The sequence below is a fragment of the Oncorhynchus tshawytscha genome, linkage group LG16, assembly GCF_018296145.1.
Source record: "Oncorhynchus tshawytscha isolate Ot180627B linkage group LG16, Otsh_v2.0, whole genome shotgun sequence".
Lineage (NCBI taxonomy): Eukaryota > Metazoa > Chordata > Actinopteri > Salmoniformes > Salmonidae > Oncorhynchus > Oncorhynchus tshawytscha.
Genome location: NC_056444.1, coordinates 19,207,345 through 19,220,369, shown reverse-complemented (window position 1 = coordinate 19,220,369; position 13,025 = coordinate 19,207,345). Strand labels below are relative to the sequence as shown.

Genomic DNA, 13,025 nt, shown 5'->3' with positions numbered 1-13,025 from the left:
GCCCCTGGCTGCCCCTTGATCTTTTGCATGTTTTGGCAGTGTGAAAGGGGATAAGGAGAGATGGAGAGAGAGCAGAGGGAGAGATGGGAAGAGAAGGAGAGATGGAGAGAGAGCAGAGGGAGAGGAGAGATGGGCAGAGGGAGAGGAGAGATGGGAAGAGAGCATAGGGAAAGATGGAAAGAGAGGAGAGATGCAGAGGGAGAGAAGGAAAGATGGAGAGAGAGCAGATGGGAAGGAGAGACCAGAGGGAGAGAGCGGAGGGAGAGGAGAGATGGGAAGAGAAGGAGAGACCAGAGGGAGAGAGCAGAGGGAGAGGAGAGATGGGAAGAGAAGGAGAGATGGGGAGAAGCGTGTATGTTATAACTTTCCTAAATTTCTCTCTTCACTTTAAAACAAGTAACACCCATTAAATGGGGTCATTATTTGGGTATTAATTAAATTGACTACATTTTAATGAACAGAATTTAGGCACAAATACAAACAGATGCAAATTTCGTTAGCGGTGATGAGCAACAGAAAATCATCCATTATTTATTAGTCCCGTCAGTCATGTTTTTGCATTTTTCATCAGAACAAATATTCCCATTTGAACAGAACAGAGCAGCACAAGGCCAATTTGGGGCAAAATCAACACATTTCTTCATCAAATATATGCTCTGTGTTTCTCCAACAGTCACTCAGAGCTGTGTGAACAAACAGGTCTGTCCAAAGTCTAACAGTAGGAATGGAGGGGCAACAGGAGCATGATGGTCAGTGAGTGTGTGCTCACATACATTATACATGGGCAGACAGGCCCTGTCTGTTCATACAACAGACTGAATCTCAGTCATCATCATCTTGTCTTTCCAGTGCATCTTCCATCATCACCCAGAGTATCTTAAGCAAAGAAACCTTGCTCAGTTAAAGGGCCCCTCTGAGACCCTTTGTGTGTGTGTGTGTATTTCTGAATGTCTGTCCGTGTTTGTGTGTGTGTGCATTTGTAAATGTCAATTTTTCTATAGACACTGTGTATTGAAGTCCATTCACTGTGACCTTGAGTGTCACCAAAAGCTCACTTTACAAGTAAACACGTGTTGTGTGTGTTCCGTGACTGGATGTGACATTATCATCTAGCGTGGATGTCAGTAATCTCGATCTGCAGTTTGACAGCCTTTGCCTCCCCGACTTCTACGCCACACTTAGGACATGTCAGGTAGGCGTCGGCGATGGAGTGACTCTTGACGCAGTAGTAACAGAACACATGACCACAACCTACCATGTGAGGCATGGTAGGCCACTCCCCACACAGAGCACACTCCTTCCAAACCGCTGAGCCCTCTCTCACCCCCTCCTCCCCTCCCTCACCCACTCCTAGGGGGTAGAGAAGTGAATACATGGTTGTCTTGATCTTCCTCATGTTGACTAGAGGGAGGAGGAAGATGAGGAACTCAGCGAAGCCGTGCCACAGCAGCTCTCTATTCATGTACTGGAAGGCTGCGTCCCGGACCGCCTGGGGCTTAGTGAACACCGCACGGATACCCAGGATCCTTTCTGTCAGAGATGGGTGGCGCCCCTTCCTCAGGAACACCAGGAAGTTGATCAGATTGGCTACCTGGGGAGATATCAGCAGCAGGAGTAACAGCTAGACCAGGGTTTCCCAAACTCGGTCCTCGGGACCCCAAGAGCTGCACGTTTTGGATTTTGTCCGAGCACTACACAGCCGATTCAAATACTCAACTAATCATCAAGCTTTGATCATTTGAATCAGCTGTGTAGTGTTCGCAACAACCAAAACGTGCATGCCTTGGGGTCCCGAGGACGAAGTATGGAAAACGCTAAGCTAGCCAATCAAAACTCAGAACTTTACTTTATGACCCTACCTGGGTAAGGCCGGTGATCAAAGAAAGAACTCGACGCAGTCCCAGACGCAGACCTCCATTGGCCGGGGGACTGCCGCCCAGCCCCAACCCCAGGGAGAGGAGCAAGCTGTGGGATCGCTCCATCAGCCAGCGGGGGCCGACTGTCAGCAGGGCCAGGCCCAGCCTCTGTCTCCTGCTCAGGGCCCTGTAGCGCTGGGATAGTGACAGAGTGTTGTGGTAACGGAGGTTCATCATAGACTGGCCCACCGTAGCACTGTTGGGGTAGACTGTGAACCTCCAGAGAAGGAGCTGGAGCAGGGCCTTGAGTTCAGGCTCCACGGGAGTGAGCAGGCCTGGGCGGAAGTGTTGGAAACACTGGGAGAACTGGTTCCACACCAGCTGGTCCAGAGCAGAGTCCAGCTCAAAGGCATCCAGCTGGTTGATCCTCAAGACAGGAGTCTGAGGGTCTGGACCTGAACCTCCCTCTGGTGGGGGATGGGCTCCTCCGGTAGAAGCTGAAAAAGAAGAAGATGAGAATCAAAAATGGTACTTGTAGGCTACATCACATACATACAGTATGCAATACATTTGATTTATCAAAAGGTTCTCCACAGTAACATAGGCCTAAATCCCCAAAGAAAGACTCCAAACTTTTGGCAAGAATAAACTGTCTTGGAAGGACAAAACCTTGAGAGGGACCAGATGTAAAGGGATACTTTGACATTTTGGCAATGAAGCCCTTTATGTACTTCCCCTAAGTCCGATGAACTCGTGGACACAATTTGAATGTCTCTGCATCCAGAATGAAGGAAGTTCGAGGTAGTTTTGCGAGCCAATGCTAAGTGCAATGACGAAGTCTACAGGAACAGCTGGCATTCTAGCTGTCATATAGACGTCCAGTCTTTGCCCTAACGCTAGCTAGCAACTTCCTTCAAACTGTACATAAGAGACATAAAAATGGTATCCCTGATTTCATCTGACTGAGGAAGTACTGTAGATAAAGGTCTGCATTGCCAAAATCTCAAAAGGAGAAGTTGCTTTTTTACAACCAAATACATTGTTTTGTAAATGCCATGTTATAGAAAGGTCCAGATTTCACTTGTTTTTGAGAAACTTAACGCAACCAGCGATTAATTTCCTCATCCTTGTTGTGTTGTACAGGGATTCTTAAAAAGTTTCCAAAAACACCCAAATACATCCTTTTAGAAACTGAAACGCTGTCAGTATATCGGCAAATTGGCGGGCTAAAATACAGATTTTGATTGTTATGTAAACTTGAAATCGGCCCTAATTAATCCGATTAATCGGTCGACCTCTAGTCCAAACACACCAGGACAACCGAGAAGAGGGCACGACAAAGCCTATTCCCCCTCAGGAAACTAAAAAGATTAAACTGGCCTTCTTTAGACTAGTTGAGTATTTGGAGCATCAGCATTTGTGGGTTCGATTACAGGCTCAACATGGCCAGAAACAAAGAACTTTCTTCCGAAACTTGTCAGTCTATTCTTGTTCTGAGAAATGAAGGCTATTCCATGCGAGAAACTGCCAAGAAACTGAAGATCTGGTACAACACTGTGTACTACTCCCTTCACAGAACAGCGCAACCTGTCTCTAACCAGAATAGGAGTGGGAAGCCCCGGTGCACACCTGAGCAAGAGGACAAGTATATTAGATTCAACGTCAACAGTGAAGAGGCAACCCCGGGATGCTGGCCTTCTAGGCAGAGTTGCAAAGAAAAAGACATATCTCAGACTGGCCAATAAAAAGAAAAGATTAAGATGGGCAAAAGAACACAGACACTGGACAGAGGGAATATCTAAGGAAATTTGCATGCCTCAGCTCGAGTCGCAACAAAATGGAATACAACATTGCAGATAAAGTTCGGAATGACAATTTCATGTGTACAACATGTAAAGACCTACATCACCATACTGACAGCGTTTCAGTTTCGAAAAGGACGTATTTGGGTGTTTTTGGAGCCTTTGCTCATGTTTTTTCAGATCCCCTTTACTGCCACAACGAGGATGAGGATTTAAATCACTGGTTGGGGGGGGGGGGTTTCTCAAAAACAAGTGAAATTGCAACAACAACAAAAAAGTGTCTGGACCCCTCTATAACATGCTATTTACATTAAAAATGTAGATTTGGTTGTAAAAAAGCTAAATTGTCCTTTAAGATGAGAAGTCCATCCTATTATGCATTTTTATAGTGGATCTGAAATCACTTTTCACATGTAAAACCCATCCTAAATGTTGCCTTTGAGTGTTGCAATGCGGAGGCACATGGGGTCTTAAGACACACACACACACACACACACACACACACACACACACACACACACACACACACGGTCTTAGCCGAGATAGGGTTGTGCGGAAGAATCACATCAACAGGGATTAGCCTAATGGCGCAGTCTTGGCTACACCGTAACCATCTGCCAATATGGGCCTATTTCACTCCCCGGTGGACTCTATATGAGATCCCACCACTGTGACGTCTGGATGACTCCTCACCGAGTGTGTCTGTGTGAGTCCATGTTTGTATCGTCCTTGGTTTATCTCTCTCTACCCCCCCACCCCAAATGAAATGGTTTAGAAATGAAAGGCTGAAGGAGAGAAAAAGAGACAGACCTTTGTGCTGTGGTGAACAGGATTTGTTACGTGGCTTTAAGAGATTTCAGCTCTGGAAGGGAAATATAACAGCTTTGACTGAAGGGGTCAGTTGTGACATTTAGACCGAGTTACATTCTAATAAGCAGCACTGCGGTGCTTGGAGTTTATTTTGGTCCATAAGAACATCCTGCATTCATGATGTTTCAATAGACACCACCCAGTTACATTTAGAAATGAATGAAATAGGTGACATTTTAAAGGAAAAAAGTCATTCAAGTTTAATTTAATTCATGACACTATTTACGAGTGGGGCATACAATGTCTATTATACGAAGTTAGAATTTAATTTATAGAGTAGCCTAAAACTTACAAGAAAATAAGTAGGTGAATATCAAATAATTACATAAAGATTCTAATATATATAACCTAATTTGTTATGTCACATCATTTAGGTGACATAGCTAAGCATAATTGGCCCTTGGTAAATAATAACACACTTAATTTGTATAGTGCTTTCATTCAAATGATCTCAAAGCTCTACTGAGAAACAAAGGAAGTAGTAGCCTCACGTTTGTATGCACTGCCTCAGTGTGGGCGTATGCGCATGCCTGCATGTGTGTGTGTCAATCAGGTAGGCAGGCAGGGACATACGTAGATAATCCACAGGTCCACAGCGCCAAATAGCCACACAGTGCCAAGTGTGAGAAATAGCCCCCTCTCTCCATCCCTTCCTCCTTCCCTCCCTCTTGGGAGAATCCCCTGGCCTGGTACTCCCTTCAACGCTGTTATTGAGCAGTTGACAAGTTATGAATGAAAATGTTTTATTTGGGAACACAGTATTGACAGCCGGCTATCAATAGTACTGTGGCTATTGTCAGGGGCTTGTCAATATTAATGTAATTATGATGTAAGAGGATGAGAGAGATGTTAGAGTCAGGCCACTGTAACGTCTTCTAGACACACACACACACACACACACACACACACACACACACATCAATAGCAGGATTACTATTGACAGCTACCCTCAGACTCTCAGCTATATGCCAAATACATAACAGCCCCACACTTCAGTCAATACTCTCTGCCTATAAAAATGAAGTAGTGAAATTTACAGGGCTTTCACCACAGAACTGGAAATCTATGGCTCTTATGTAATGGTCAGAAGTCTCCGATCAATGGGCAGTGGCCTATTGTAAATAAAAGGACATACACTTACAGAGGCATGAAAGAGCAAACACACACACACACACACACACACACACACACACACACACACACACAAAGATTATGTTCAAGCGTTGAACAGGAGCCATCGACTTCATAATGGATCAACACAGGGAGAATGCCCTCTCCTGGAGCTGGTGAGTGAGTAGAGTGAGAGAGAGGACTGACTGACTGAGTGTGGGTTATTGCCTAAAGTTATCTACTATAGGCCTAGTTCTGAAATCAATACAAAAACAAGTAAAAATCTAGAAGCCTACACATTTCCGGGGGTAAATGTAATGATTTTAAAATTCTATATTTAAGATTGCTTCAAAACAACAGCATTTTGGGGATATTTAGAGATTTAGGGAAGTCTGAGGTCAAATGAATCATTACTAGGACAATGTCAATACACAACATATGGATATACTGCCACAACAACAAGGCTAGCACAAAGGGTTTATATGGAGCAAAAACCACTCCTGCACCATGACAAATAATAGGATAAAAACATGAGCGCATCCAAGCTGTAGTCTGCTGCTCAAATCAGGGCTTATGACAACTGGCGCAAAGTGACGAATGAGTGACAGATAAGATTGCGGCATATCAACTGTCACCCCCACCCCTAGGCATCATCCTGTCGGCTACGATCTACTGATGGAAAAAGGGATAGGAAAAGAAAAAAAAAAAACAGAGTGAAAACAGATAAGCACAAACTGCTCAACGACAACACTCTGACCTTGAGTCTGTCTGGCTGTCACAACTGGACAGGACATTCCTGAAGAGAACATAGCAGCTCAGCTCCAAGCAAGGCTATAAGGAATCAAGGGAATTTGGGAGGGTGGCTAGACTGTCATCTTGACCTTCGGTTTAGACATAGTGCCAGGGATGGCACCTTTAGGACAAGAGATAGAGAGGGAACGGGGGTGGGTGTCTTGATCCCCAAAGGACAGGACACATAATAGTGATATTATCCCTATCTTTTTCTGATCACTGAGGCATAATTATATATAAGCCTCCTTCAGATATAAAATGCCTAATATATGTATGCCTGGCTTTGTATATAAGCAATTATTATGCATCAAACTCCTGGCTTAGACTCTCGTACACAAATACCAAGGCAGTTAGCTTTGCTCGTTAGCCTACATTCTCTGAACTAAAATATAAACTGTTACAACTGGCTCTCCTACTGTGTGGAATATGCCTTTGGCTCTCACCCTACATTTCTCCTCTCATGTAAATGAATTTGTGTAAAAGGTCTGGAGAATGTAACCTTCCATTCTAAGCACTCAAACCTCTTTTATTCCTCTCTTTATTGCTCTTTTCTCTCTGGCCAGAGTGCTAGGCCTACTAATGTTTTCTCAATGAAAATTAATGAGAATGTCAGTTTTGGAACTTTTAAAAAGTGATGTCATGGCCATTACAGGTATGCTAAGATTAGCCAGGCTGTAAGAGGACTAATTGTTATGAGTCTGTTTCATAAAAAATAGATGCGTGTAAATGCACAGAGTGGTCCTAGACCCTGGCTCCCTCTCTCTCTTGGTGTGTGTGTGTTGCACTCAAATGCTTAATCAGGACTCCCCTACTCACCGAAAACTAGGGTTGCAAACTGACTAGGTTTGCAAACTGACTAGGGTTGGAACTTTCAATAAATTCTCTGGATTTCCAGAAATCCTGGTTGGAGGATCCCGGAATTCCTGCTTATTCCCTCCTGATTCCGGGAAACCTCTAACTCAGATTTTGGGAAAACCAGGGAATTTATTGAAAGTTTAATACATTTTGCAACTCTCTACCTAACACCATAGAGAGCCAGAGGGCGAGGGGGGCCTAGTTAATGCCTGAAAAAATATCACTTCTGCCTGACACAAAGATTTGCGCTCTGCTTAATCTGGTTTGCTCAGAACGTAAATTATTTAGGAGAATTAATTGATTTTGTGAGTACAAAGGTGGAAGATACAAAGCTTGTATGAGTAATAAGTACAGCAGGGTTTGCAGGAAAACAACTTAAAAACTCATGAAACATTTAGGAGGCCAAGGAAGTGCATTGAATGGTGAAGCAAGAACAGTTAATGAATGAGACATTTTTTGTTGTATCTGATGAAGTAATGCGCAACTGCTGTGGCCTAACCTCATGCAAATAAAATGTGTAGCATTAAGAATTTTTGATCAACTAATGCATGACAGAAGACAAACGGTGATGTGCAAACTTTTGTTCTCATGTTTCATCAGTTGTACACAGCAATTAAAAACGATTGAGGAAATGGAATGCTTAACGTGCCAGAGTGCCAGACAGACCCTGGCTTGTGAAGACCCAAGCACTGTTTTTTTTCTCTCTCTAAAGCAGACAAGGAATGCTGTTAAAAGATGTGCTCATGTCTGGAGCAGTCACTCCTCACAGTAAAAACACTTCACAGAAGCGTGCTGGGGTGATGAGTAGCCTAAATTCGTCTGAGGCCTGGAGGCTTGCGTTAGCTCTCCAAGCAAATGCCTAGGCTTTAGCTCAGCAGGCTAACAGAGTGTTGAGGCTTTTAGGCTAGACGAACCAAGTTCAAACACAGCCTGTCAGACGACTACCCCTGCCGACATTTGAACTTTGGATTCATTACAAACATTCCTACTGAACAACCCTTTTAGAGGACAGGGTCTGAGTGTCGAGAGCTTTTTCAAATGAGTGGAGCAGACAAAGCCGTGTCCATGTTAATGCCTGTTAGAGAAATCTATAGCTGACCTCTTGACCTCTAGCTGAGATCACACCCCAGTTTAACTTCACAAATTCCCTTAAAAACCCACTCAATATGCTAAGTGTTCTCTCTCTCTCTCTCTCTCTCTCTCTCATCCAGTGTAATCATCTGCTCTAGATTCTCTTGATAACAACACTCATTCCTAGTTCTTAATTCGTAAAGTCTACACATATCAGCCATTTAACAAAAAACGCAAAGCTCCTCCATTTTGATAATAAGGCAAGAGCATTACGTGATAATCAGTCAGAGGATTAGGTTGGCACGAGGCAAAATGGCCAGCTACAGAGTAATTGTAAAAGAGAAATATATATTTTTTTAAACGAATAGAATAGAGGACGATGATTGAGGGGATAGGGATGGAGTGAGTGGCCTCTTGAAAATCAATAAAATCACCTACTGTACAGAAATAATGACATCGCTTTCTCTCTCTCTGCTTTTAGACTGACCTGGAGTGAGATAAGCTTAAGGCTGAAATGACAGTATAGCCTACTGCAATAACCAAATGTACAGTACACTAATTAATACCTATGGGGATAATTCCTGTTATAATATAGCCTATGTACAGTATTCACTATATATACAGTACCAGTCAAGATTGGACACACCTACTCATTCAAGGGTTTATCTTTATTTTTACTATTTTCTACATTGTAGAATAATAGTGATGATAACAAAACTATGAAATAACACACATGGAATCATGTAGTAACCAAAAATATTTTAGATTTCACATTCTTCAAAGTAGCCACCCTTTGCCTTGATGACAGCTTTGCACAATCTTGGCATTCTCTCAACCAGCTTCACCTGGAATGCTTTTCAACAGTCTTGAAGGAGTTCCCACATATGCTGAGCACTTGTTGGCTGCTTTTCCTTCACACTGCGGTCCAACTTATCCCAAACCATCTCAATTGGGTTGAGGTCAGGTGATTGTGGAGGCCAGGTCATCTGATGCAGCAATCCATCACTCTCCTTCTTGGTCAAATAGCCCTTACACAGCCTGACGGTGTGTCGGGTCATTATCCTGCTGAAAAACAAATGATAGTCCCATTAAGTGCAAACCAGATGAGATGGCATATCGCTGCAGAATGCTGTGGTATCCATGCTGGTTAAGTGTGCCTTGAATTCAAAATAAATCACTGACAGTGTCACCAGCAAAGCAAGCCCACACCATCACACCTCGTCCTCCATGCTTCACGACGGGAACCAAACATGCGGAGATCATCCGTTCACCTACTTTGCATCTCACAAAGACACAGCAGTTGGAACCAAAAATCACAAATTTGGACTCATCAGACCAAAGGACAGATTCCCACCGGTCTAATGTCCATTGCTCATGTTTCTTTGCCCAAGCATGTCTCTTCTTCTTATTGGTGTCCTTCAGTAGTGGTTTCTTTGCAGCAATTCGACCATGAAGGCCTGATTCACACAGTCTCCTCTGAACAGTTGAAGTTGAGATGTGTCTGTTACTTGAACTCTGTGGAGCATTTATTTGGGCTGCAATTTCTGAGGCTGGTAACTCTAATGAACTTATCCTCTGCAGCAGAGGTAACTTTGGGTCTTCCTTTCCTGTGGCGGTCCTCATGAGAGCTATCATAGCGCTTCATAGCACTTGATGGATTTTGCTACTGCACTTGAAGAAACTTTCAGAGTTCTTGAAATTTTCCAGATTGATTGACCTTCATGTCTTAAAGTAATGATGGACTGTCGTTTCTTTTTGCTTATTTGAGCTGTTCTTGCCATAATACTGACAATTAACAGGCACACAGGTTATTTGAAAAGCATTCCAGGTGACTACCTCATGAAGCTGGTTGAGAGAATGCCAAGCGTATGCAAATGATGTCATCAAGGCAAAGGGTGGCCACCTCATGAAGAATCTCAAATTTAAAATAAAACTTTTTTTGCTTACTACATGATTCCATGTTATTTCATAGTTTTGATGCCGTCACTATTATTCTGCAATGTAGAAAATAGTAAAAATAAAGAAAAACCCTAGAATGAGTAGGTGTGTCCAAACTTTTGACTGGTACTGATATATATATATATATATATATCCTTTTTTTGTAAACATTACAGTCGGTGGTTGGATTAATCTTGATATTCAAGTGGTGTTCTGATGATATTCAAGTAATAGGTATTAAGGTCATGATTAGTAATGGGGAAAATTGATACAGTTAAATATTGTTATTTTTGAGGATATATGTCGTATTATATATTTTTGACAATATTGCAATATTATTTTGCCGCTAGTTGGCTGTACCTGCACCAAAACTCCAGTATTTTTTCCTTCACAGCGTGTTCTCCATCTTCTTTTTAAATAGGGAGCCAATTAGTTTTCAGCACTATTATTTCCACGACTGATAAAAACTCGTTTTCTCATGGCTCTCTCTTGTCTCTCTGCAGCAGGCATATGGTGAACAATATGTTTTGAAAATCCAATCACAATACATATCCTATCGACACCTAAGTATCTTGATAATATCTGGATCTTGATGTCCCTGGCAATTCCCAGCCCTTGTCATGATACAACTGCAGCTTGCTGTCAAGGTGAAACACGTCATTGGAATTTCTAGCAAATAAATGTAGCACACGTTTGTATTAATTACGTCGATTGTTGCAGAACCTTTCCTCCGTTGCAAAACGTTTTGCAACAGAAACCGTTTACGCCAAAGGGGAGATGGTTTGCATCGAAACGAGAGTTTCTATTGGACAAATTCAGGTAGGTCCCTCCCTTTTCCTATATTTGCTTCCGTTTGGTTCTTAAACGGTTCCCATTGCAATACCTAATTTATACACACCAGGGATGTAATCATTAGTCCAAAGAGTAGCGTTTTGCAACGAAAACAGTTTATATTGGACAGATTCAGATAGGTCCCCCGTTTCGTTCCTAGTGAATAGACCCCAGCTTGACCGCCACTGTCATTTTGATAGTGTGCAGTGGATAGTATTTGAAAGCGACACAGCTCATCGATACTGAACTGTACATAATGCAAATCAAAGCACAGAAGACATGGCACATGAGTATACATTCCAACGAAGTAGCATATGCATTGCCCACTGTTCGCAATATATCTCGTGCAAATATATCGATTGCCGTTTAAACGTAATTGGAATATGCAGCCAATATAACTTGGCAATGGATTGTATTTCATACGACAAAAAGGGGACCGATATTTACCCATTGTTTTGCTTGAAATCGACCGTTTGTCACCTAGATGTGAACGCACTTCATTTCCGGGTTGTCAACGCTAACCACTCCTCTAAAAGCGAACGGGCCAATCGACAAATGAGTGCCCAGCAGCAAGCATGTTTAGCCAATTGCATTAGGTCGCTGATTAAGTGATGGTGCACACTGTCATATCTATTGGGTGAAATACCACAGTGTGCCGTCACTGCAGCAAGATTTGTGTGTCCTGTTGCCACAAGGAAAGGGCAACTAGTGAAGAACAAATACCATTGTAAATACAACCGATATTTATGTTTAGATTTTCCCCTTTGTACTTAAACTATTTGCACATCATTACAACACCTTATATAGACATACTATGACATTTGATATGTTTCACCAGCCAATAAAGCCCCTTTAATTGAAATTGAACAAACGTGTAACGCAACAGCGAGGTAAATATTAAAATCACGGCGGGAAGCATAAAGTGCATGAGGGAAGATACCGGAAGATACCTCAATTTAGCTCAGTCGACGATGACGTTACAGTATCTCGATCAATCAATACTGCACATTTGCAGACGGAAAGCTGCTTGAGCCAATCGTATCCCTTCAAAGGGCGGGCTATTAGCTCTCGCACACGTCAAAACTGGAAACTGATGGTTGTAGTTACCGACCTAACAACCAACTTTTCTCCAATCACTTTTACTTTTTAACGATACACATGGAAAGTATACTATTTTTTTGAAAAACCATGTCTATAAGCCAAGGTTGACAGTAGAGTTTTGTTTGTCATTATACAGCATAGTTATCGAGACAACAGACCGAAACAAGAAGAGAGCAACTCTGAGTGATGATAAACAAAGCATGAGAGCTAGCAAGCTAACGTTAGATAATGAATACTTGTGAGGTCATTTGAGTAATGTTTTAGCAAGTTAACCGAAAAGACAGTTCAGTTTTCAGTGAGACGAACTAGCAACATGGATTATAAGAGCAAAAAGTCCACTCTGTCCGGGGAAAAATCACAGGGGTCTGGTCACAAAAGTGACAAGCCACAGCAGAGCAACTCGACGTCAAGAGTTGATGCTGATCATGGTGGTGGGATCATTCACTGTCCTGTTACCAAGAACATGAAACACCTCCTGGATGAGTTCAAGGGGCTGTATGAGGAGAGGTTGAGACGCCTAGAGTTTGACACAAGAGGGGGCACAAATGAGGACATTTTACAGGTAGGTGAAATGTCACTTAATTTCACAGCAGGTAATTTTCTATCATCATGTCTTCATTATGGTCATAGCTAGATGGGATACAGTTTATGTCAAATTGACGTAAAAAAATGTCTTGCATTTTAGCTAACCCTAACCGTTTTCTCGCCTTAACCTAATTCCATAAATAACCTCAACCGTAACCCCACCCTTGGCATGGTTGCTGCCAGTTTAAGACCGTGTGACCCACTCTCAACTGCT

General features: G+C 42.6%; 1 protein-coding gene across 1 annotated transcript; it reads right to left on the bottom strand.

The window, feature by feature from the left end:
* Window positions 1-496: 496 nt before the first annotated feature.
* On the bottom strand, window positions 497-11,680 carry pex2 (peroxisomal biogenesis factor 2). Its single transcript, XM_024415809.2, has 3 exons — window positions 11,573-11,680; window positions 1,860-2,353; window positions 497-1,591 (listed from the first exon to the last, which is right to left on the bottom strand). Exons 1-3 carry the CDS (start codon window positions 11,574-11,576, stop codon window positions 1,106-1,108), a joined length of 984 nt encoding a protein of 327 aa, XP_024271577.1. The 5' UTR covers window positions 11,577-11,680; the 3' UTR covers window positions 497-1,105.
* Window positions 11,681-13,025: the final 1,345 nt, after the last annotated feature.